The 25,363-nt window shown below is 48.0% G+C and overlaps 7 protein-coding genes across 7 annotated transcripts; 4 read left to right on the top strand and 3 right to left on the bottom strand.

Moving 5' to 3' along the window:
- Window positions 1-42: 42 nt before the first annotated feature.
- On the bottom strand, window positions 43-1,310 carry V8C40DRAFT_245724 (uncharacterized protein). Its single transcript, XM_083215966.1, has 2 exons — window positions 782-1,310; window positions 43-726 (listed from the first exon to the last, which is right to left on the bottom strand). Exons 1-2 carry the CDS (start codon window positions 875-877, stop codon window positions 478-480), a joined length of 345 nt encoding a protein of 114 aa, XP_083073206.1. The 5' UTR covers window positions 878-1,310; the 3' UTR covers window positions 43-477.
- Window positions 1,311-3,366: 2,056 nt separating this feature from the next.
- Window positions 3,367-8,362, bottom strand: V8C40DRAFT_226733 (uncharacterized protein). The gene is made up of 3 exons (XM_083212278.1): window positions 7,998-8,362; window positions 3,632-7,943; window positions 3,367-3,557 (listed from the first exon to the last, which is right to left on the bottom strand). The coding sequence occupies exons 2-3, from the start codon at window positions 7,874-7,876 to the stop codon at window positions 3,537-3,539; spliced, it is 4,266 nt and encodes a 1,421-aa protein (XP_083073205.1). The 5' UTR covers window positions 7,877-7,943; window positions 7,998-8,362; the 3' UTR covers window positions 3,367-3,536.
- A 949-nt stretch (window positions 8,363-9,311) lies between these two features.
- V8C40DRAFT_245718 (Scytalone dehydratase) lies at window positions 9,312-10,065 on the top strand. The gene is made up of 2 exons (XM_083215965.1): window positions 9,312-9,410; window positions 9,474-10,065. Exons 1-2 carry the CDS (start codon window positions 9,386-9,388, stop codon window positions 9,932-9,934), a joined length of 486 nt encoding a protein of 161 aa, XP_083073204.1. The 5' UTR covers window positions 9,312-9,385; the 3' UTR covers window positions 9,935-10,065.
- Window positions 9,981-11,438, bottom strand: V8C40DRAFT_226723 (O-methyltransferase domain-containing protein). The gene is made up of 2 exons (XM_083212277.1): window positions 11,121-11,438; window positions 9,981-11,059 (listed from the first exon to the last, which is right to left on the bottom strand). The coding sequence occupies exons 1-2, from the start codon at window positions 11,343-11,345 to the stop codon at window positions 10,028-10,030; spliced, it is 1,257 nt and encodes a 418-aa protein (XP_083073203.1). The 5' UTR covers window positions 11,346-11,438; the 3' UTR covers window positions 9,981-10,027.
- Window positions 11,439-13,315: 1,877 nt separating this feature from the next.
- On the top strand, window positions 13,316-15,040 carry V8C40DRAFT_287618 (uncharacterized protein; the record flags this gene model as incomplete). The annotated part of the gene is made up of 4 exons (XM_083222745.1): window positions 13,316-13,471; window positions 13,538-13,910; window positions 13,970-14,155; window positions 14,212-15,040. The coding sequence occupies 4 exons, from the start codon at window positions 13,316-13,318 to the stop codon at window positions 14,607-14,609; spliced, it is 1,113 nt and encodes a 370-aa protein (XP_083073202.1). The 3' UTR covers window positions 14,610-15,040.
- A 2,710-nt stretch (window positions 15,041-17,750) lies between these two features.
- Window positions 17,751-19,571, top strand: V8C40DRAFT_275002 (transcription factor domain-containing protein; the record flags this gene model as incomplete). The annotated part of the gene is made up of 2 exons (XM_083220659.1): window positions 17,751-18,672; window positions 18,739-19,571. The coding sequence occupies 2 exons, from the start codon at window positions 17,751-17,753 to the stop codon at window positions 19,569-19,571; spliced, it is 1,755 nt and encodes a 584-aa protein (XP_083073201.1).
- A 2,873-nt stretch (window positions 19,572-22,444) lies between these two features.
- On the top strand, window positions 22,445-24,767 carry V8C40DRAFT_245706 (uncharacterized protein). The gene is made up of 4 exons (XM_083215964.1): window positions 22,445-23,205; window positions 23,272-23,481; window positions 23,551-24,139; window positions 24,205-24,767. The coding sequence occupies exons 1-4, from the start codon at window positions 22,888-22,890 to the stop codon at window positions 24,378-24,380; spliced, it is 1,293 nt and encodes a 430-aa protein (XP_083073200.1). The 5' UTR covers window positions 22,445-22,887; the 3' UTR covers window positions 24,381-24,767.
- The last annotated feature ends 596 nt before the right edge of the window (window positions 24,768-25,363 follow it).

Raw genomic sequence — 25,363 nt, 5'->3', positions numbered from 1 at the left:
GTCCGCCCCCCCTCCCCAGAAATAGACGCCCCCAGCTTTGAATCTACGTTGGTGGCATTGGATCGCTTGCTTTCGATAGTTGACAGGAGTTGCGTCGACTATCTCCCCCCTACCACCAGGTGGCTGAACTTGTACATGAAACGGTTCTTTCGGCCGGCCGCCCATTGGAGGCGACTTTTCGCAACAAAGCCCACTCCTTGTCTTGCTTCTTTACCCCGGACAGGTGCCCACCTTGGCCCCTCCTCGCCTCCATGTTCCCCCGCAGTCTAACGATTATTCAGGCCATCTCTCCGGGTTGCATGACGGATTGTCGCTAGCCCTAACAGCGGGAGTACGAAGTACGAGCTGGTCGCGAGGCAAGTCACGCAGCTTGTTCCCGCTGCGAGACGAGGACTAAGACGAACTGAGACGGATATATCAACAAAGTCCGCCTCCTGGCTGTATCTAAACAGAAGGCGGCCCCATTAGTTTGCCCGACTAACAAAGCCCAACTGGTGGCTGCGAAATGGGCAAGTGTTCTAGGGCTATCAAATTCATTACGTGGACACTTGTATGCAGAAGTGGCCTTTTTCCTTTTATTGACCTGTGTCGCGATGTGTAAAGGGCGTGACCGTCCGGAAACTTGTTTGGGTTCGCCGTCTTTGTTTGTCTGCCGCCCCCATTACTAGCAGAAACTAGGGCACCAATTGCCAAAAGCAGATCAACCGGTGTAAACTCCTCGAACTCCTTGAAGTTCAATTCTTAGCGAGCCAAAGTCAACCTGAGAATGTACAGTACTTACAGGCAGAACGCTAAAAGAGCGAGAGAAGCGCCCTGTTGCTACTAGACTATTAGCCACCCCAACATTGTTACTGCATGTCCAGACTAAACAGCTCATCTTGATGAATTTCGTCGGCAAAGCTCTCTTGGCCAGATCGCCCGTGGAATTTACCCCGTACTGCGGAATGGTGGATGTGTGGGGAGACCCTTGTCCGTTGTACTGAACCTCACCTCATCTCATTCCCCCCACACAAACCCCAAGACAAACTCTAGGTTCTCGCAGTTGTCTATCTGATAGTTTAATTCCGTTGAGTCCAACGGGCTTGACCGTTTGTGCTAAACGACATTTGGTCCACCCCCGCGTTTCTGGCGAGCCAACGGACGTCTGCCTGGTTCCGCTGACTTGTGGACTTGTGTGGTTGATTGGAGGCAAAGGCATCACCAATCCATGACTCATGGGGAAGTTGTTCGACAGCCACCAGACACTAGAGAAATCTGAGCCGAGGCACGTCTCCATCAAAAATGAGGAGAAGCAGTCTAGCCAGCTTCCTTCCCGGGGCTATTGCCGAGCAGCGCTTCAATTTTAAAGCCACTGGCGTTTTTTTTGCAACTTCATTCTCTTTGTTTTCCACGCCAAAATGAAAAACGAACCATCCCATCTTGAACGCTGAAGCGTGGCGTTTCTTTCCGGCAATGCAGCCAAGATATCTTGGCCAGCCAGTTAACGAGTTTCGCCAAGTCGGGACGCCGCCGAACGACAACGACTAGCCACCGGGTTTCCGAATCTTTCGTACGATTGACGAGTTTCTCAGTCCTTTGGGTGCGACCAATCAGCGTCGACCGGACCGCTCTCGGGGAAAGCAGCTCGTCTCGTGCGACGGAGACTTTTTGGGCCGATTTTCTCCTAGGACGAGCATGAACTAGGTTGGACGGCATTGTGCAAGGGCGTACGAGTAGACTCTTTTTTAGATCGGACTTAGGGATCAGCTCAAAAAGCGAATTATGATTTCTCTATTTTTCTTCATTCTGCGTTCACCGATATGCGATGAAGCCACCACGATAATTCGGCGGATCTGGTGTCGAAAAGCCGCGGCTGGCTGTCTTCCAAAGAGGGGGAAAATTCCCTACATCAGCCGTTTTGGGGTCATACGTGGCTGCGCCTCTAAATAAAGGTAAATAAAAAGGGCACTAATATAGCTGAACCGCGGTTGAAGGAATGTTACCCTTGGCTGGCTTGCATGAACCAGCTAGGCATAGCACTGTCATCAAACTACATGTATTGTGTGGCAGCCGGGATATCACGATCAACAGCCATGTTGATGGACCTGCATGCGCCGTCGCCCGTGTAACTCGTCTAATTAACTTTGTCTAGAGCTGATGAGGCTTCGTTGAGATTGCAACTCTGCATCACTGCACCAATCAGTAGACGGCGATATCGTTGCATACGATCCTTGTCCTGTTCGCAGCTCAGTTGTTGAGCTTCACTAGGATCAGCCAAAGATGACGTTCATCGTTAATAGGTGACACAGCCGAGTTACGCGGTAGAAGGATCACCCGTGATATCGTAGAATATTGGCTGTATTACTGTCTGAAATTACGAAAGATTATATACGAAAGATTATACGACAACAAACACGCTGGTTTAATAAGCTAATATGATCCTGCAGATCTTGGACTCCTCAGTCTGTCCTTCTGTCCAATCTACCTCCCCGAAGCCGGCACGAGTAAGGGTCTTCTTCCAGTCACTCACATCCATAGTAGCATGGTCTCTACCATCATTGAAGAGCCACCATCCATCTAGCTGTCCAAAGATGACATCAAGGAGATAGTAATTCCTCCAAGTGTATTCCACAAGAGTGAGGAATCCACCTGGGCGTAGCAGTTGGCGAGCATTTGATGAACTCTTGCAAACATCAGGAGTTGCATGCATGACGTTTGTTGCAATGATCATGTCAAAGTAGCCCTTTATATCCGTGGAAGGGTCTTGCGTAATGTCAAGTGTTCTGAACTTAACAAACGTGTGATCTCGTAGCTTGGATTTAGCTGCGGTAATGAAAGAAGATGAAATATCCGTAAAGGTATACTCGACAGAGATGCCGAGCTGAGCAAACGCTTTGACTGCGGGAAGAGTAGTCCCACAAGTGCCCCCTCCGATTTCCAGCACCCGGACAGTCTGGCGTGGTGTCTGTGAGCCGAAACATGTCTTGATAAAGCTCACGAGCTGCTGAGATACAGAAGCCTGTATGGGGGCGATGAGATACTGGTCTGCCATCAACTTGCGCTTTTCTGGGCTACCAAAAAGCAATACAAGTGGATCCAACTCGCCAGAGAGACACTCATCTAACTTGGAGCCAACAACGTGCAGGAGCTTGTGTTCAGGCGCAAATTGCGGAAACTCTGCAATTATCCGGTCATATTTCTCGGATGAAGTTGGTTGAAGAGCCACAGCTTTGGACGTACGAACCCAGTCGTTGTGAACTTGAGTGAGGAGACCATCATCCCGAAGAGCGCGCATTAACTGAGCCATGAGCTTCTCGTTTCTTGGTAAGTGGGGTATATTCGGAATCTTCTGGCCCGCGTTGATGGCGGAGAGATCACATCCAAGCTTGGCAAATGCCTCAGTGATGTAGGCGACAATCAGGCTCGCTTGAGAAGGGTGGACTTCTGAGCAGAACTTGTCACATCCTGTATCTTGAGCAATGACATCGAACTCTTCACGTATTAGGTCGAAGGCTTTGTGAGCCGCAGTGGATAGTTCCTTGGTTGGTCGTGGATCCTCATGGCCTGAAAGATTCGTGCTAGACGTAGCGGAAGTTAGTGTTGTGTTCTTGGATCCAGTCATATCTGGACCAGATGGAGATCTTGAACTAACTTCCGAATTGTAGGAGAAGCCACTTGTTCGGTCGGCAATGAGTTTGCACAAAGCGCCGACATTGTGAGCACTCTCAAATTCTCGCACGCCGATTTTGATGGAGAAGACTTTGCTGATCTCGTCCGCAACCTCCATTCCCATCAATGAATCGATACCGAGGTCAAAAATGGAAATATCGCTGCGAAGGATGCCAACATCGACGTCAGCAATGCGGCCAAGTAACTCGAACAGCAATTTAGAAACATCCGGCAAGTCTGGTGACAGGATTGACTCGTTATCGACGGATGAATCTGGAGTTTGAGGTCGTGTCGTGACGGGTTCAACGTCTTCAATGACCTCCTCTGATGAAATTGAGTGACGTCTCGGGGTGAATTGAGGGGATGGAATAGTAGAAGACGCGTTTGAAGGAGGAGCAGTAATGGTAATATGCCTGGTTGGCTGTGGGGTTGCGATTACAACAGGTCTGCTGGGTTGAGGAGGTATAATGGTAGCACGCTTGTTAGACTGAGGGGCTGCAATCGTGACAGGACCGCCGAGAGCTTGTCGTAGGGATTGAATCTGTAATTTGGCGAATGTTACGTCCAGAATGACTGCGGATAGCTGACCACTTTGTGTGTCGCATACAAAAATATCGCAAGTCGTCTCTGGGCCGTCAAGTCCGAAGAATTTGAGATATACCGCCCACGAAGTGTTCTTACCAGACGATAGATCCAGAGAATCTTCAAATATGACCTGTCCCATGGCCATATTGACATAAACCTCATCGTCTTCGTGGTCTTGCAAGCCATTTAAGCAGAGCAGAGGAACTTGAATGAAATGCTCAATGGCCTCAAACTTGTTATTGAATGAAGACACTAGGTAGCCTGCAGCTTCGTTGCCTTTGGCAGACACTTCCTTGACGGACTGCGCAGATTTCGGGATTTGAAAGACGTTCAAAACACTCTTGTAGACAGCTTTTCCCTTGACGGAATCGGCTTCGTCATCGTTCGTGAGATTTTTGATAAGAGTAGTATCAATGAGTCTTCGGAAGCGAGCAAAATCTGCCTTGACTCTCTCACTGCTGACTGAAGGAGCGGAGACAATTCCCGAAAGGTACGTTCGACCAGAATTGGCAGTGCTAGTGATGACAAAGTCCCAAGACTGCGAATGCTTGGCCCTGGTGACTGTCAGACTGAGGCTGTCCTCTAACATGGCTGGTATCGGACTCTGCTGTGTCAAATATTCCGCGTTATAAACTTGCTTCTTTTGAGCGGGGGAGTCTTGGATTGTGTCAATAGCTTTGGAGACCAGGTTCATGATCGAAGGAATGGAGCATATTTGAACATCAAGAATGTAGTTCTCGGAGCAGATGGCTTGCCAACTCTCACAATGAGTATTGATGCGAAATTCGGCTCCATCATTGGTCTTTTGCAGCAGCTGTAGGAGTGATGCGGGCTCTGAGACTGGAACTGGAACCTCCACTGTCGGGGGAGCCAAGTCTTTCCATTCAAGCCAGAAACGGGCTTTGTCAAATTGGTATGGAGGAAGATTCAGCACTCCATATTGCTGTTGTTGGCTGTGGTGGAATGGCCAGTACTGTATGGCCAGACCGAGTTCCCAAAGCTGTGCTGTCATTTCTGCCAGAGGCTCTATGGATGACGCAGATTCTAAACTCATAGACTTGATGTTGTTTGCGGATGCTCGTGTTCCGAGAGCTCGACGTATCATGGGTGCACCGAAGCCCGAACCAGCCTCAAGCCATGTACAAGGGCCAAGCTGTTCTGCAATCCTCTCTACTGCCTGGTGGAAGTATACTGGATCCCTCATGTGTGACGCGACGAGAGCTGGAGTGGCAGTCTCCCAAGTGCCAATATCAGAGCAAGTCTCTAGGGGGATTCTTGGAGACTGGAAGTTTAATTGTTCGGTAATATCTTGAAGAGGTTGGAGTAGGGGCTCTGTCAAGGAAGAGTGGAAGGCATTGGTGACTCGCAATCGTTTCGCTGGGAATGGTTGTGGTGCAGACTTCAGGAAGGCTTCCAAAGCGTCCACTGAAGAAGTACTACCGGCGATAACGAAACTTTGCGGCCCGTTGTAACATGCGATATCGAGCCCGAGATGAGCATGTTGCGCCAAAAGGCTCTTTACCGTGCCCAGGTCCGCTTCAATTGCAATCATTGAGCCGGAGTCATTTCCCCAATGCTCCTTGATCAATCTGGCACGCCCAGTAATTAGTTGTAGGCCGTCATGAAGCGATAATACTCCTGATACACAGAGAGCTGTGAGTTGGCCAAAGCTGTGGCCGACAAGTTTAGCAGGTTGGAGCCCGCAGTCTATCCAGGCCATGGCGCTCGCGTACTGTGCACTGAATAATATGGAGTGGAGGACGACAACATCTTCATGTGGACCAGCCTCAAAAATATCAGGGAAGATACTCGGAGATCCAAGGGCACGTAGCGTAGCATCGCAATCATCTAGATGCTTGCGGAAGATGGCAGAAGAGTCGTAAAAGGACCGAGGAACGGTAGCCATCTTGCCAGTTTGCCCGCCAAAATACAATACAACTGGCTGCTGTTCGATTTCATTCTTTAGAGGCTCCCTAGATATTGTTGATGAGAGAAAATCCTTGAGCTCTTGGAGCGATGAAATCGTTGCGCATGCAGTGTATGGCAAGCTTGGGTTCCTGCGACGCCATAAGTGGTAGGCAATGCTCAATGCCAAGTCATCGCTGGGTGAGTCTGATTGGCTGATGAAACTCAGCAACTCGGAGCAATACGCTGCCAAGCTTGAAGGGCTGAAAGCCGTTAATGACACAGGATAGGTCGCTACCGATGTGGACGACGATCGGCTCTTGATATTTGGCGGTTGAGCAACGATCATTGCTGCATTAGTTCCCGATGCGCCGTAATTATTGATGCATGCAGCTTTGAATTGAGCGTTCCATGGAACCTTGCTCGTAGCAATGGCCATTCCACTGGGTTCCATGGGTCCAATTGCTGGATTAAGGTTCTTTAATAATGCTTGCGGTGGAATCATTCCCTTTTGCATCATTAAGATAACCTTGATTAGCCCAGACAATCCAGAAGTAGCTTCTGTATGTCCAATGTTACTCTTTAATGAGCCCAAGTAAGTTTTATCACCGTGGGGGCGAGAATGGTTGCCAAATACGCATCGTATGCTTCGAGACTCAATTGGATCTCCAAGGGCTGTGCCAGTTCCGTGAGCCTCGACATACGAAATGTCATCGGCATGCATACCAGCACGCCGTAGAACCTTTCGGTACAGATTCATCTGAGTAGGCCCATGGGGTACCGTGATGGAGTGTTCATTTGCATTCTGGTTAACGCCGGTAGCAGCGATAACTCCCATGATAGGATCGCCATCTCGAATAGCGGCAGAGAGTTTCTTCAGCACGACAACTGCCACACCCTCTCCTCGACAATATCCATCAGCTGCAGCATCAAAGGATTTAGATGCCCCTGTCGGACTTGTGAACTGGCCACTGGCAAGGTTCTGGAAGGTATCAGGGCTGACAAAGATGTTCGTGGCCCCTGCAATGGCAGCGTTGCAGTCTCCAGTTGCAACGGCTTGGCAGGCTTGATGGATAGCTGTACCTGAAGCTGCACATGCTGTGTCATACATGATGGCAGGGCCAGTCCAACCGAAGTGATGGCTGATCTTGCCTGCGATAAACGGCCGGATTGACCCGGTAAGTGAGAATGCTGAGGGTGGATGGGTCGCCACATTCTCAGCATACTCATTTGTGCATGTGGCAAAGTAGCAGCCAATGTCCCGCTCTGTCCCCGTTGTGTAGGTGTCACGGCTGAAATAGCCTGCTGACTCTAGAGCCTGGTATGTGACCTGGAGCCCCAGTCTCTGCTGAGGATCCATGAAAGTGGCTTCGCGACTGGCAACCTTGAAGAACTTGTGATCGAAAGCATCTACATCGTCAATCGTGTTGGCCTTGAACGGCCTTTCATATGATCGACGTGCGAAACGGGCATCTGGGAAACGGTCCTTGGGGAGATCACGATATAGTGTTGTCCCAGTTTCGAGAATTTGCCATAGTTGCTCCAGAGACTCAGCTCCAGCAAACTTGCATGCCATTCCCGTTACGGCAACGGCTGAGTCTTCAGAGTATGGTAGGGAGGGAGATGCATCCATCTCTGGGTTTCCACCCTCCAAGGTGTCGTTCCCATTCTTGTTGCTCCAGGCATTATCCATGCCTTGGGTGGACGAGCCATGGCCCATCCCATCATGAACGGCCATTTCTGCGGGCAGCCCAGTTCAGAATGGCGTGGGTCAGCTCGTTACTCGAGACGTTTATTGCAAAATCCTTGTAACGTGTGAGCTAAATAAGAACTTAAATGTTGGATGCTGGCATACGTACCGAAAAAAGATAGTTTGGGGCTGAGAATATGTATTAGATGCTGGACATCTTGCTGAAAGCCCATACATAAACTATACAATAACAACAAAAGAGTCAATGTGGCTCAAACAATAAATAGGCAAGCTTGACTACCTGTGATTCAGGCTGCCACTTCAGACGATTTCATATCCAGTTTATATCCGGTCTATGCGAATGTGAACGTAAGGAAGCTGGCGATTAAACGAGTCTCGCGATCAGCGGTCTCTTAACTGAAAAGGGGAAGTAACACTTCCTCATCGGTCTTTTCCTAAACTCCATAGCTATGTTGGCACATGCGAAGTGACCGTAATTCGGCCGCTACAATAACAAATCACATTGTTTCACAGGCTGAAGACTGAAAATTCCTGATGGCTTTACATGGGGCTGATATCAGCGACAGGTGGTATTGCATATTTAGCAACCGGCCTAAGTGGTTGACGTGGGCCGTGTAGATTTAACCCCCGGTAAATCGGCTGCGACCAAGTGGGATGGGTTCAACGGCGCTAATTGTCAAGCACTGTGTGCTTTTCTCGGGTTTTGATCCTATCCTGCTGTATCATGCTCTGAGATACAGGGTCCTGATCACCGTTGAAGTCTCTCGCCAGGGCCAGGAACCCGGCAAATACTAGCCTCGTGTCAACCAGTTAGTCCCGAGGGCTAAGTATTAGTCCATCAGCGTAAAAGAGATGGATCATTTTGATAAGACATGATTTCCTCAAGGTGGGGACCCTTGCAAGTTCATAGATCGTGCTGACACTCCCCCCTGGCTTCAGGTGGCGCCACAAGACTTTGACATCTTAAGACTCCGAGTTACACCGGCCAGGACTTTTGTCACAAGTTTGTGCTAGCCAACCGAACCAACTTGTATGCAATACCACCTGTCGCTGATATCAGCACCAGTCGGTTCCACCGAGGGTCGCTCCGTGCCGTTACGGTATTAGTGGCTAAATGATACAAGTATGCTAACGCGGCACTTGCCTGACAAACTAGGACGGGTATTTGAAATGATGTACAAGCAGTATGATAGCAACGGTTCCTGTACTGGGTTCGTGATGGATAGTAATTACTCGAAGTAGTAGTTGCACAGCGGTGTCAATCGAGCCACATATACCACTACTACGGACGGACCTAGCGAAGATCAAACTGAAACCGGGGTGACCCAACTGGAGGAGTTGAATCCCAGTCAATCCTAACCCGCTCCGATGCAGACGCAGCATCGGAGCAACCTCCGCCCAGGATCTTCTGTAAATCCCCTCAACCGTTGGACGCTGGTGAAACCTCTGTATATAATAGCATATTGAACGCAATTCGCACATGCCAATTGCAAAACGAGAACTCTTCGCTATTCGATTACTCGCCCGTAGAACAAAATGTCTGTCGATATCTCGATTTCAGGTATGAACCACCCCGTTTCACCTCACCGACAGGCATATCCAATGCTGATGACTGTGGATCTAGACTATCTTAGCATCCGCAATGTCGCCTTTGAATGGGCAGAGAGCTACGACACTAAGGACTGGGGCCGTCTGAAAGAATGCCTTGCACCCTCGGTCCGGCTAGACTTTCGCAGTCTCCGTGGAGCATACCATGAGAACCTAAACCCGGAAGAATACTCGAAAATCCTCATTGGCATGATCGGAGACAAGCGATTGAAGACGCAGCATTTCCTTGGCGCGGGACAATGGGAGCTCCAAAAGGACGGTCTTGTCCGCGTTGCGTGGCAGATCCGAGCGGCCCATCAGCGATATGCCGATGAGACTCTCGCAGAGGTGATCAACCATGGGCATGGCCACGGTGTCACCACTCATTGGTACCAGAAGATTGACGGGGTTTGGAAGCTGGAGGGCGTCGCACCTAGACTTGACTTTGCCGAGTATGACATCTTCGGAACTCTTGCTCCGCCTGAAGCAGCAAATTAAGAGGTTAAATAAAAACAGCGTCACTTCATAATATGCCATTGATGCGAGAATTTGGATACAATTCGTGATTCGTGACTATTCTAGAGACTGATGCTACGGGTTCCAAGTTACTTCAACCATTGCGAGCTTACAACCCTCAGGTCTTCGTACGCCTTCCATCGTGAACCGTGAATCGCTTAGCTCTAAAACGCGTCTAAATTCTTCTGCTGATCTATCCTTTCCATTGGAGATTGTTGCCATAATGAAGTCCTGTTGGAAATTGAACTTGCCGGATAATTTCTTGACTGGCCTGTCCTCCAAGACTGAGTCCCAGATAAGGATCTTGGAGCCCTTTCGTAAGGCTGGAATGAGAGCTCGAAGAATGATTGCGCTGTGATGATCGCTCCAGTTATGAAGACATCGGCTGATCAAATATGCGTCTGGCGGGTTTTCTGACTGTTGAGGTTCCATAAAATTTTGTTCTTGGAAAGAGATTCGTTCGCTGAACTCAGCTGGGAGCAATTTTCGACCCTTTTCCACAACATGGGGTAGATCATGAATGGTAAAAGACAGATTTTGAGTCTTCTTAGCCAGGGCTTGAGAGATTTGCCCATATCCACCACCAAGATCGACCAATCGAGCGCCAGGTCTATCCAGCGTTGACCAGTCGAATCCATTGATGATGTCGAAGAAATTGAAGTCTTTATCTTCGACGCAATACTTCATCGCCCCGTCGAAGCGATTGGCACGCTCTGGCTCTTCAGCCAAAACTTTGAAGAGCGATCGTCCGCCGTTCTGCAGACTGAAGGCACTCTGATCAGGCTCTCCAGCATCGTCACCAAACTTCTGCCAGGCTTCAATCAGCTTCAAACTCGCAGGACCTATGTCCTCAAGTTGAAGGCCTATAGCGCTGTAGTAACCATCGTCCGCAGCTAGCAGCCGGGATATAGCAGTATGGCAAATATGTCCCGGCTCTGGTTCATCGAATATGTTCAACGTCATGGCTGATCGAATTGTTCGAGTAACGAGAGATCTGCCCAGCCCGCTGGTGGCCGAAATCTCATCGTAGGTTGCTGTCCCATCGAGGGGTACGGCAGAAGCTAGCCTGTATCGCCATATTATACGTAGGATAAGTTGGTCTGTCCACTGTTTCACATATCGATCAGCAATGACATTCCCTTATTCATTGAGAGATGGGAGTTAATACCCCAAAGGCTATATCGAGTCCAGAGAGTCTGGCACCTCTGAGGAGTTGCGTAATTGTGTGACTAGTATCAAGAAGATCCCATCGTAGCTTTTGAGCACTATCTGGCAGTAGCTCGAGCGTGTCTTTGTCGAAAGATGTGGGTGGAAGATTGTTTTGCTCAAGAAGCTGCTCAACTTCTTTTGCCTGAGCTAGCAGCTCTTCTGCTAATGCTACCAACGAAGACATCTTTGAAACAGTTTCTCAATATGGAACAATGTAATGCCCTATAACACTGTTACACATAGCAGAACTGTATGCAAGATGAGCGAAGACAGCTCTTCAAGGGACAACCCTGAGTCTGCTTAGCAGTCACATATCACAAACAGCAGCAGCCACGTTTACCGAGCTTTGGCGATCTAATCCATATCTGCCATGGATGATCTGCCACCTTTTCGATGGTCAAGCAGAACCAGCTGGGCTCATTTGGGATCGAGTTCCTATTCTGGGTTAAACCTGATCATTTGCGGATACGAGAGCCACATCCCGGTCAGATGCCTGGGCGCGCTAAAGACACAATGCCGTCGAAAGGTCTGACATGATTCACTTCATACTGTGCGGAGCTGGATGAAATCCTTCCACGGCAAAGCGGCTTGACCTGGGCCGTAGGCGAAGGGCGGCCAAGCCGGATCACGGAGCGGAGGTTCATGTGGCTCGGTGATGCCCCATATCCAGAAGCCGAAGCGCATTGAACAGACTATCACGGCAGACTCAATTAAGCAGGTCTGATTTGGATTCTCGCTCGAGAGGAAACTCACCGATTCTAATGCTGTAACAGAGTTACCCCATGCCGAGTGGGCCGGGAATGGCGTTTCATGACACACAACCTGGTCTATCAAAGGAGCACTTGTGTGTGTACTAGTAAGACGGGACGAGACGGGACGAGATTTGCAGCCGGGGCAAAAATCAGACGCCAGGCTCCACCATCTCATCAAATAGCCAGCTAGCTGCTAGACTTACTTGCAAAAAGCGAAGCCGAATCTTTATTAATATCTTATCGAGGAGCCTAATGCATGTGCAGACCAGTATGGTATGCAATAGGTATGATATTATTGCCAGGATTGAGGGATCCCCCTATTCACAAGGTCTATATGCAGTTGAGAAAAGTTTTTTCTTTTCCCGCCTCTCGGCTGAATAGAAAAAGCCGATACTAATCACATCAACCATAACATTTTCCTGCCTTATCATAGCAATGTCAATGCGATATCTTACTTTCCCAGATACGTCATATTGTCTTTGCACCGCTAAGAAGCGAACTGGGTCAGAAAACGTCGATCTTCTTCAACTACAGAAGGACAATGCAAACATACAAGACTGCTGACATGGTACCCTCTGCAGAGCTGTAGAGGGATTTGCTCGCTTAAGGCTACTCGTATATTAATATACGGAGTACGGAACATCCTTGGCCCCCATTGGCCCTGGACGGCGTAATCCGAGTGCCTGCTTTCAGTCTTCAATACGACGCTGGAGCGAAGAGGCAAAGAGGATGACCAGCTGATGCCACCCAGGGTCCGTACACCCAAGTCATCTTATCCCAGAACAGACCGAAAACATCATACCTGGAGCACCACCTCGGCGAGGCCTGCTCCGCGTTCAAATGTCGCATCTAAAGCTGCTGCTCACACACGAGCCACAACCGCTGCTACCTTCCACCAAGAAAGCAGGCATGTCAAATCGCATCTCCGGGGGGGCCTTGGCGATGTACAGTACGAGTTAGTCTTACCAACAGACAGAGATGTGCTAGATTTCCCTCATGTCCATAGTATCGGCTGAAGAGTTCATGTACTGTGTTGCGTCGAAGCAATCTTCGTCTGTGTGGACGCGGGCGTAATGGTGTGATGTCTTTCGTTCAGCCATATGGTGGGGAGAGTGGCCGCATATGTAGAGATTCTGATCGATCTTCGTGAATCCACGCTGCGAACAGTGACAAGGATGCGAACTGCTGCATGCACTGAGCCAAGAGCGCCATCATCTCTGATCACTCCCAATTTTAGCCTCGTCATCCCACGCGGTCATTTTTTTCTGTTTTTTATTTTTTTAATTCCTCTATTACTAGTCGTAAACCTATCCTCGGTTAGTGCTTCGACTGTGGAAATTCTTCGTTCGTTTCTTTTGTTTCTTGTCCTGTTTTCTTGTAGTTGTTTCTATCACACTCCATCATGGCCGATGTAGGCGGCGACAAAGGCCCTCTTTGTCTCGCAGTCATCATCGCCACATTGGCTGTGGGAGGCATCCTCGTCTTCACTCGCGTTCTCACTCGCACAGTCATCAGACCACATTTTGGTTGGGACGATGGCCTCATAGTAATTACTTGGGTATGTATCGGAAGCGCTTCTCGGCGCAAAATGTCTCGTTGACGTCAATTGACTTCATCGTCTTAGTTCATTATTTTAGGCTACAATGTGTGCATGTTCGTCTCGATTCAACGGGGTTATGGAAGGCGCAGCGAGGCTTTGACAGAAGCGCAAATCACGTCGGCGATTAAAGCAGAAGTCATCGGCCAGTTTTTTGCCATCGCTTCATTTCCATCCGGCAAAGCCTCCATCGCATATCTACTACAGCGTATTTTCCCTGGCAAGAAACTACAGTGGTTTTTGTGGTCATTCGTTGCCGCAAATGCCATCTGTTTCTACGTCGATTCCGTCTTGATTTTGGTCCAGTGCCAGCCAGTGGCATTTCAGTGGGATCACACTATCCCGGGAGGCAAATGCTGGGATTCAAGAGTTGTCGTTGACTGGGGATTTCTCACTGGCAGTTGGTCTCGCCCTTACGTTTGTTAGGCTATACAAGTTCCAAGCTGACAGGATATCTAGCTATCGGCGCCCTTACAGACTTTTGCTTTGCTGTCCTGCCCTGGTTCTACCTCAGGAAGCTTCAGATGGGCCTCAAGGAGAAAATCACCATTGGTGTCGCCCTCAGCATGGGTTTCTTCGCCACCGTTTGTTCTTCTCTGAAGATCTACTATACTTGGACTTTAGGGTCGCACCAAGATTTTACTTGTAATTCCTCCCATGATTGGTGTCAATTTACTAAATGGAGACTGACTTGTATACAGATGATACCGTCCCTTTGGTCATTTGGTCGTGTGTAGAGCTAGCTTCCATCAACGTGGCTGCCTGCATTCCTACTCTCGGGCCACTCTACCTGTGGCTCGTTGGCAGTAGTTCGAAAAGCACAAAGGCGGTATCCGACTATGAGTCAAAGCATGGGACTGGCTCTGGGAAATTCGGACGATTGGCGAATCGGAACAGTAGAGGCATTGAGCTCGAATCCCTCGATGACCGAGCTTTCAACATCTACCAATCCAAATCGTACAGGGTCAGTTTTGAAGACCGCGATGACAAACCGATAAAGGTGACAGGGACGGCTCAGACGACGGAAACGACACAGACGATACAGACAGAAGCCGATGTTGGGGCTACTATCACGGTCCAGCGTGCTTACGCTTATTAAAGGTCAATGTTTTTTTTTTTTCTCTTTCTTATAATGAATACAATGTTTGGTTAGCTTAAGGCGTTTTAAGACGCTCGCAAAAGAGCTTGGGATGGAAGGTTGCGTGCCAGTGATAGCACAGATACGCGGTTTGCGGATGATAGTCATCTGCACATGGGTATTTTGTATCCACTGTTGTTATGCGAGTCAGCTTGATGGATCATGAGTACATACATAGCATGTGGAGATGGGTTCATGGAGTATGGTGGCATTGTGGATGAGATTAGCGAAATGCGATATACCCGAATTTGCAAAACTATAACTGCGGCCAGTCAATCAAGACAGATGAAACATCTCGATATAAGTCAAGATTCTCAACAGCTTTATTGACCTTAGAAGTTATTATAGAGTTATCTAGTTTCCAGAAACGTTTTCGTATCAACAAAAGTAGCATAGTAAATACTCTATCTGTATTGGAGTTGTTGCACTTTTACAGAACTTCACTCTGAACATCTAGCTGTACACTCTACCCCAAATGGATACATGGTGCGCACAAAAAGGCCCACTGCGCTGATGGTTCGCACCTTGTAGAAGGCTATGCCCGGTGAAGACAGTTGAAGACGTGGTTAGGTAACTAAGAAGACAATTCTCCGTAAACTCTAAGCTTGTTTCAACTGTACCAAGACGAGAACGTATAGGGATCCTATTTAGTCGTTGCAGATGGCTGGCTTGAGTTCTATTTATGGTAAGAAACCAAGTGACCCTGTCGATGAAAAGAGTAAGACAAGCCCTATGAGGTTAAGAAACCCGAAGCACCGCAGCGCTTTCATTCAATGTGGCATCGCACAGCCTCCTGTAACCTAAGGTAGTAGCAACGCACTACCAAGTTCCACAAGGACCTTTGTACTTGGTGCACAGACAGTGAGAATAGTTCCATAAACTCGAACAACTGAAAGGTATCATCATCATCTTCACATTCCTCAAGAGGAAACGCGACCTCAGCATTGATACTCTAGCAATTCACGCTGTCAGCTTGTAACAGGATACTAAAGATAGTCCCACCTTTATTACTACAGACATAATCGTGTTTTATTTCCATCAGACCTTCCTTTTCTGCTATCATGCTACGGTTGCTCTTTCACTTCGGAGATAAACCAGTATTTTGACAATGTCACCTTCCAATAGGTGATTTGCCACGCCGATCATTCCTCTAATTGCTGACGGTCAAGGCGCAGTTTCCCAAGAACAAGTTTTCATGGGCTGGTTGGGACGTCGCGGAATTTATGGATCGCAGAGCCGAGGTTGCATGAGTTTGTCTGCCGATGTTGACAGCTGATGTAGTTTCTCTATCCTAGGATATAGTCTCCTAATAGTTCCCCAATCGTATCGGAGACTCTTCAAGGCATATCGTTGCATTTGAAGGCATGTTATAGGGTAGAGCTATTCAGCGCCCTGGAGACTGCATGATGTTCAAGTATCGAAACAGGATGTGAAGAAAGCCTTTAATTTACTACCCAAGTAGAGTTACTTGCCTGCTTAGGCAGTAGACAACCGGTTTCCTAAGTATTCGTTATTACTACTACTTTCTGCTACGATAACTCCATGTGGCTTTAAGTTTGAGACACGAGATGCTGGATAGTAAGCTTGGGGTGTTGAATAGCCACTTCCATGTTTTAGTTTGGATGCAACTCAACTGCCCAAACACTGTGATGGTATGAACTACAGGGAAGGTAAATTAACCAAAATATCACTGGTGATTTAAGTAATTTAATTTCACAAAAATATTACTAGTAGCACGAATGTCTGTTAACCAAATGAGTTACTCTGATTCCTGTATATTAAGCCCCTTGCTCGATTCTGTTCCAACACATTGTATCGAATGGGGTAAACTCTAGATGTTTCATTATCTGTACCAGAAATGATGCGTTATCTCTTTGCAAATACATTTGCAAAGATAATATAAACATGAACTTTTGTTCTATATTTACAACAACTTAGTTAATGCTTCGGAAGCCAAGTGCCTTGCTCTTGGTTTGCGCTTTCAATCGGCTTCATCCAACTCGGGCGATTCTTGACATAAAGCTCAACATCCGCTTTGCCTTTCTCTATAGTTTCCAACCCGTCAACTCCGCCAATCATCACTGCCGCCACTGTGTCGTTAAAGCTCGACCTGCGGTACAGAGTTGATCCACAGTCTCCGCAAAAGTAACTCGTCATAACATTGCCAGTCTCGGCTTCTTTGGCATAGGTTTTGAGCGTCCCCTGAAGAACTTTGAACCCCTCAAGGGGCAGAAGGATGTTGTTGGTGTTTGTAGAGCCGGAGAATTTGCGGCAGTCAATACAATGGCATCGCATCTAGGGAAAACGGCTCAGCATAATACAGGTACCGGAAGTCAAAGTTAATACAATACCCTCACAATTATGTCGCCCTCAAAAGAGACGCGATTCGTACCGCAAAGACAGGTGGATTCGAACATGGTAAAGAGATTTGGTAGCTCAGAAGATAAAACTTGTCTCGCAAACTCTAATTCAATCTAGCGCATGTATTTAGAAAGCTTGAGAGGTGATGAATGTTTAAATTCTTGAAGAGATTCTGACAGTATTTATAATTCAACTCATTCAATCTTATCACGCAGATGACTGGCATTTCCTCAAAGTTCCGAGCATTAATCCAGCACATGACGTAAATCACCGGAGATATGATAACTATATCAGGGATCGTGAAATCATTGCTTTGTTGTTTTAAAATTAGTGATCCCTGTGTGCTTGGTGCCACTACTTGTCATAATAAACTCCTATTGATGGTTTTACTGTGTAAGCAGTGCAGAATTGTGGTAGAGTATTCTTAGAGAAGGTCTTCTTAGCTTTCCCTTCTAGATACTTAGTGCCCTCAAGGGCCGGATATAAGCAAATCGTCCCACAGGAATAAGCAGACAACTGCCAGTGTCAGCTGATATTTGCTAATGGGGCCCCTCCATAAGTCCGGTACCTTTTGCAGGGTTCGGATATAAAGCCCACGAACCACCCATGGCCCCTATTGTCGGACATAAGTTCTCAAACTACCCTTTTTATGTTGTTTGTCCAAGTACAAGTAATCGGAAAGCTGTTTCCCACAGCCACGTCTACACAGGGAAATAATATCTCAATTTGGTATGGTGGACAATGCAATCTATCTCCGGTGGCCGACCTTGCAATGGCGAGAAGAAGCGTCGAAATCGAGCAGCATTGAGCTGTGTTCCTTGCCGGGAGCGCAAGTCAAAGTGCGATAGACAGATACCATGTTCCGGCTGCAAAAACCGAAAAATGGTGCATTTGTGCTATTACTTTGCGAAGCAGCGGAAACACGCCCGCGATGCTATCACAGCAGCGTCATCTGACAGCCCAGCAGCATCGGCTTCGTCCACGTCTTTCCCGGATAATACCGGCCAATGGAGAAATTCACAAAATGGCTCTAATTATAATTCCCTTGGTACGCTATATCAGCATGAGAATGGGGATATTACATACAGGGTTCGGCAATCCCATTGGTCATCTGCTTTGCCAAGTTTGTCAGAAACACTCAGCACTCCAACACTATCGACTACATCGCCACACCTCGCTCCCTTACAACTTGACAGGTCTGATTCAACGAATCGGAATGCGGGTAATACAGAAGCCTGTTCTCATCTCCTCTTATCTTTACCCGCCAAACAGCATTGCAAATATTTAGTGTCGCGCTTTTTTGCCGTCTTTTCGCCGCTGATCCATGTGCTTCACGATCCCACTTTCCATCGCGAGTACGAAACTTTTTTACAAGATCCTAAATCCGTTCCGCTTTCATGGCTGGCTTTATTATTCACTATACTGTCGCTGGCGACTATGACACTGGATGACGATGATTGGGTATTGGACGATTTGGGTAGAGAAGCCGACGGCCCGAGCAACGTCAAGGCCATCGCCACCCGGTTCAGGAAGGCTGCTATGAGCTGCCTTGAAGCAGACGATTATATGTCACGCCACAGGCTTTCTACCCTACAGTGTTTAGTTTTGATGATATATGCCATCAACCATTCTCAAGGGAGCGGTTCAAGTTGGCCTCTGTTAGGTATGCAACAGGACCATTCAGCATGCCAGCTCTCAGTCTTTAGTTTCTACTAACACACAGTCAAAGGGCTCACTGTGCATGTTGCTATATCCTTGGGCTGCCATGTCGATGGTGAACGTCTAGGGATGAATTACATAGAAATTGAGCAGCGAAGACGGTGCTGGGCCGGCCTGAAGGTGCTCTATATGATACAGGCTTTATCTTTCGGCAATGTCGGTTTATTCGCCTTACCAAAGTTCCAAGTCAAGCTACCGATGGATGTGGACGACGACGATATACGTCCAGATTCGCCACCGACTCAGATAGACGGACCAACTCAGATGACCTACATGCTTCTCAAAGTGAAGCTATACAGTCTCGTGGATCAGATAGCTGATCAGATCCTCGGCGTGGAGGCTCCTTCACATGCAAGCATTGCTGCTCTTGACGCGGCCATTGAGCGCGAGCAAGAACACTGGGACGAGATATATCGTAGCCACCTTCGAAGTGACAAAATCCAGGGATTTCAGCGAGTTCACTGGAACATTTTGCACAGCCATGCGCATCAGATTTACCTGCTAATCCACCGACCTCTCTTCGGCGAACCGGCCAAGAGTGGCTTTCTACAACGGTCGAGGGCTAGATGTATAACATCTGCGACTGCTCTGTTGGATATCCATGCGCTTTTGTCTGATGAACAGCAATTTCGACAATTTCGTTGGTACGGATTCGGCTTGGGGAGTTTCCATGCATTCCATGGGGCAGTGACTTTGGCGGCGGCTATCCTTCAGGACAGAGATGGTGAATCAATCTACGAAATGCAATCGGTTCTAAACGACTGCACCAACAGATTCCAATCTCTTTCAGGAAGAAGCCCAATCTGCGCCAAAGCATACTCAATTCTCAAATATCTTCAGTAAGTATCCCTGCCGTAAAATTAAGGAATCGGAGCTTAATATTTCGTTTAGATCTCTAATAGCGGATCGTTTTCGGCTCCCGCTTTCTGGTGAGAGTGAGCCATCGACTCCTCTTTCGACAATGCTTGCGGCACAGTTGCAGGCAGCCAGATGGCTTAGCCCAGCGACAGTGGATTGGGTAAGGTTACCTGACAAACGGCTTGCACACACATTTATTTTTTGTTTTCGTTACTAAAATGATGCATTACAGGAGAAATGGAATAAATTTGTAGAAACTACAGAGTTTTGACTCGATCAAAGGTAAACCGCGCGAGCAGCAGTTAGTATTCTAGGGTTTCCCTTGTCTCAGATGCTCGTGGGATTTCATGACACTAGTTCTTCGGAGTGTGTAGAGTGGACACACAAGAAGCTGCTGCACTTGGTTTATGCAATCAGCTTTTACTAGAAGAATATACAAACGGACTATGTGTAAAAAGGACGTGATTTCGGTTAATCGCAGTGAAGCGATGACGATCTGCCAAGAGATCATGATCAAAGTTGCAACGACCCCACACTTCTTAAAAAATGTACCCGGGATCGATGGTATGGGTCTGCGAAACAAGCTTTTTGCGCCCTGCCAAGACGTGCCATGTGAGGACATTGATCGACAAGCTTTTCTTTAGTATCTCTTCCTATCACTTAGCACTTCTTTCTAATGGCCGCTACTATCGCCACTGTTTTCTACTTAGTCGGAGCTGGTGTGATATTTGCATCGAGTATGGGCTTTAGATGTAGCAAGACAACATGCATGTGAATCACAATCACAGCAGTCCTACCCAAAGAGAAGCTGGTGCTATCCCATTGGATGTCAATACGAAAGAGCAAGAATGTCCGCAATACATGAGGTATCGCCTGGTACTGTTTGGTAACTCGTATTTCTTGGTGTGATATTGAGTAGTGGATATGCAGAGGAGTGGAAAATGGCAGCATCGTCGCATGCACAACCTGCCGCCGAGGTTAGCTGCTCGGCATAGCCTCGATGCTATACGAGGTCCTTTTGGTGTTCCGTAACGCGTCTAGTTGGCACGGCAGGATACGAAATTCGTGTAGCAGTAGGCTCTATTCACTAAGCGGTCTAGACTTGGGCACTGAGCCGGACGATATATGAGACTCTTCTTTTGTGAGACTTCAAATATACTCCATGGGGTGATACAAATTTCGACGCTTCGGGCGGCAATGATTAACCATCCTCACGATCGGCAACCTCCTCAGGCATGGATGCTACACCGGAGAAGAAAAAAAAAACAAAAAAGAGGGAGAGAGCTCTTCATAAAAAGATGTTGGTGATTTTGATACTCTGGTCTCACAACAATGTCCGGTGCCCAATCAAAACGCCGTCTCCATTTCGTGCTTCCTGGACAGTAGATAGCCGCCCTTTCGCATTCACGGCACAGCACTGTAGCACGAGGCTAATATGGCGCAAAGGCAGGGATGACGACCTCTGTGTTGGTGAGTGGAGAGTAGGAGGAGTTGGAGGGCATGAATAATGAAGGAATGTTGACACCAAAAGATTGCGATGCAAGGGGGTGCTGGTCCTCAATGTCTGTCATGATCCTTAATTTGGGTGATATAACCACTTTATTGTGGTATCAGTCACTTCTGTAAGCCCACTTCCGAGGGCGCTTTTCTTTGTTTTTTAATCTAGAGAATACGCGGCATATCAACGTCGAGCAGATGTTCCGAGTTTGCTGGCTGCGGCTAAGAACATGAACATGGTTATCAATAACCGTAAAAGTAGTAGCAGTAGCAGGCAGGCTCTAAAAGTGTAGAATATCTATCACCCACCTAGTCCTAGACAAGGAACTAAACTTCTGATCAAAAGCTTCTATTTGCGTCCTGTTCCGACAATTGCGTCTCACATAGCCGTCGGTGTGCTGGATAGCAGATTTGCGGTACTGAAGGACCACTCTCTTATATTAGTACTTATGTGGACCTTTACAAAAGCCAGGTGAGTTTCAATCAATGAGAGTTGAAAACAAGCCTGTCAACTACTGGTCCCCCCACTCACTCAAGAGACTCAACGGAAACCTGCGCAAGTCTCACTATCACCATGCTCAAAGATCCATGTAGGACCCAAGAGGGAAATGACCGAATGACAGGTGATGGTGTTAGTTAAGGCACGCTTGGAAGTTGTACTGCCTATTTGGGATGCTGACTTATCCGTGGAGGACGAAGTACCTGATAGCAAGTACCTCTGTTGGTAGGTACTAGGTAGGGGAGACATTAAAGATGCACATGTCTCGATCTCACTCCCTTACTGGGAGACTTACTGGGAGACTTACTGGGAGACTAAGAATGAGATGCTACCCAGGCCATGGATGTACAGGAAAGTACCTGAGTGTAGAGACTGGGTGACAAATGCGTAATTTAGGTACCTAGGTACGGGTACTGTACCTGTTAACACGCAGCAATTACTAATGCAGAGCTTAATTGTCTGTCATCCATCCATCCATCCAGGAACCCCTAAGGAAGTGCCTTAGTCTAAGGGTCTACCAAGTGATTGGTAAGTTCAACATCTGTCACTTAATTCAGATTTTAGTAGAGAGTATCGACATCTTTTTTGTTGGATCTGCCATTTATTGCTGTTAACTTTGTGGCATCCACCCCCTTTGATACAACTGTATTTTGACAAACGCCTCGCTATCGAGGGGTCGAATCCCCAAATCTCAAGAGCTAGTGTCCAAATGTCGACACTCTGATGCAGGCATTCGCCAATACGAGGCTGCGGCCTTGTGGATACTAGAAAAGGTTACATGTAAGGGTATGTCGCATTGGTGGGATACAAGGTATTGAAGGTCGGTCGGGTGCATGTCCCTCAAAGCTTATCTCTCATACAAGTACCCTGCCGGCTGATTATAATCATTGATCTTCCTCTTAGTATATACTTCTAATACTTGATGCGGCTACAGGCCAATTCAGTTGTTGGATCAAACATACCTGATCGTACACTACGCTCAAACCCCCCCCCCTTTTTTTTTTTTCCTTTGTCCAAGGTTGCCCTTTGATCCCAGATATTTTGTCCGGACCGGACCCTCCCCCTCTCACCTCTAATCCCCAATCTCTTAGAGGGTGTGGGCGGGGTCGCGTCGAAATTGTTCGGACGCTAAAACCGTGGGTAACCAATTCAATCGCCTCCCTACTAGCGCCAGTCGCGCGCAACTTGCAACGCTTCAACCCTCGCACAACAGCCTGATCGTCTTGATCCAGGGCATTTTCCTGCCTCTTCTCTTCCTCCCTCTTCGCTGGGACCGGCAGATTGAGGCCCCCGAAAACCTGAACGATGCTGCTAAGCTTTAACAACAAGCACATTGTGCACTCGCTGCTCGCCGCATCGCTTGTCTTTGTGTCGTTGCTGATCTACGTCTGGAACGTCCACCTCGTCCCTGGCGATGCCTTCCGCAACCACAGAGACCATGACCGGGACCACGACGACGACATGTGCCCTAGGGGGTCGCGGCGGCATGGAAACTCGACGTACTGCGTGCCCAAGGAAATTGGCGGCATCAAGTGGAAGCGACCGGCCGATGCCAGCAAGATCATGGGCCTGATTTTTTATGGCCGCCGGTCGACCGTGTCCATTCTCGACTGCTATCTCAAGGTACGGCGGTCAATGCGGTGTGTGTGTGTCCGTTAGGCGGTGCGTGCTAATCGGCGGAAACTACAGCGCAACTTGGTCAAGAACGGAGGCATCCTCGACGGCGTCATCTTCCTCCAGCGAACAACCGACGAAGACGATCTCAAGTTCCTCGACAAACTTCTCGAAAGCGAGCCCGACTACACAAAATGGGTAATCGACATGGACGAAGACGGGTTTGCCTCTTCGTACGACCGGATACAAGATGACGTTATGTATATCAAGATGGACGACGATATTGTATGAACTCAACCCAAAAATACACTGTGTGTTGGATGCAGGACTTGCTGAGCTGACATGTGTTGCCAGGTCTATATCGAAGATTCCGCTATCCCCTCCATCGTCACGACCCGAGCTGAGCATCCCGAATTCTTCGTCGTCTCTTCCAACGTCATCAACCAGCCTCTCATCAGCTGGATACACTGGAATCTCGGCGCCGTCAAGGCCTACCTACCCGAACTGAACAAGGCGTATCCTGCTCCCCAGCCCGGCAGCAAACTGAACTGGCGCCCTTCGCTGCTCCCTTCCTGGCAAGGGGCCGACGACTTCCAAGTCAGCGAGTGGAACCCCCCGGACCACCAGAAGCACCGATGGCTGCCCGTCAAAGGCCACAGCGACCACATCCTCGACCGCACGCCCATCGTGGAGACCGAGTACGACCCGTTTGGTCCTGGTTGGAAGAAGTGGCAGGTTGCTGCCCAAGAGCACTACAGCTTGTTTGAGAACATCGAGAACAACAACCTGCGCCAATACCGCTTCGGAACATGGGACTTTCAGCTGAAGCGCATGGGTATCCAGTTTACCTGTATGATGGGCAAGGACATCAATCTGGCCAAGCCCATTGCAGCCGACGACGAGCATCACTTTGCCGTTACTATGCCCGAGCAGACCGGTAGACGTATGCCTTCACCCCCTGTAAACTAATAATGTTGTATTCATAATGACTAACATGTCCGTCTACAGATGCTGTTGCTGATGGTGGCGGCGTTGTGGCCCATTTCAGCTTTGGTGCCCAAGCTGGCGACGAAAGAATTGAGCAAACCGATGTTCTTGACCGCTACCGTGTCTACGCTGAAGAAAACATCTGCAAGGGACCCCTACTTTGGGATCCCATCTTAGACAATCACGACCTCCCTTGACCTGGGATCTTCTCTTCTTGTCCACCGCTGTTATTTTCACACAACAAATGTATTATGTACATCCTCTTCTAAAATTTCGAAGCGATGCTTTCTTTCAGGCGAATATGGAGTTGGGCTTGTGGCATTGGTTTATTTCTAGACGGTTTTGGGAACACCAAAAAGTTGCAAGGGGGAGAAAACCTTGGAGTTGAATGGGGGGAGAAATACTACATCGGGGGAGAGCGACCAATTTGGTGGTCTTTGTTTTTTCTTTGGGCAAATAATACCCTTGTAACCATAAGGCACAGACAAGGCACATTTAATATCTAGAATGCCGACATAGGAATATAATGAACTCGGTGCATGCCGTCTTGTAGATAATGGTTCTATCTGAATAGATGTTTTTACATGGTATCGATGCGCACACTTTACACTGTAAGCGTGATAAGGGAAGCTGTACAATCAAGAATTGAATGGCAAGTGTCATGCTTTTTGTTGTCTTTGAAGAAGCTTGAGTCAGTCACATTGCGCAGCTCACTATGATTCACTATAGATCGATGTGTTATAATTGACTATCCTACTTCTCAGCCACAAAGGGGGAAAACATAGTTGGTCAGCGCAAGTCATGCTTAGTTGTGTTTGTTAGATCTCCCTTTGATCTATAATGTGCGGGTGCGGCGGTAAGCAAAGAAAGAAGCTCTTGTGCAGCCCAAGTGTGTCATTGAGAATCACAGCGACTACGTGGAGATCAAGTGTGAGGCAGGTTGTATGGAAGTCTTCATTTACTAGGAGTACATAGCTAGTTATTGTGTCCTAAGAATGTCGGTCAATAAAACAGTTATCTTAGGCATTCTCTCCTCTTCTAGTGTAAGCTTTCAGAGTGCTAATGCACGATTGACATGTGAATGAGTTTTACAGAAGCCTTCTCCACCATGTTGTGAACAAACACATGTTGAAGGTGTCTGGAACCCACCTCCTTCCTCACCCCCTTCCCCGATGTCAAT

This window comes from Trichoderma camerunense (genome assembly GCF_050948025.1).
Source record: "Trichoderma camerunense strain CBS 138272 chromosome Unknown V8C40scaffold_9, whole genome shotgun sequence".
Classification (NCBI taxonomy): Eukaryota; Fungi; Ascomycota; class Sordariomycetes; order Hypocreales; family Hypocreaceae; genus Trichoderma; species Trichoderma camerunense.
The sequence above is the reverse complement of the archived record's forward strand: the minus strand, read 5'-3'. Positions and strand labels throughout refer to the sequence as shown.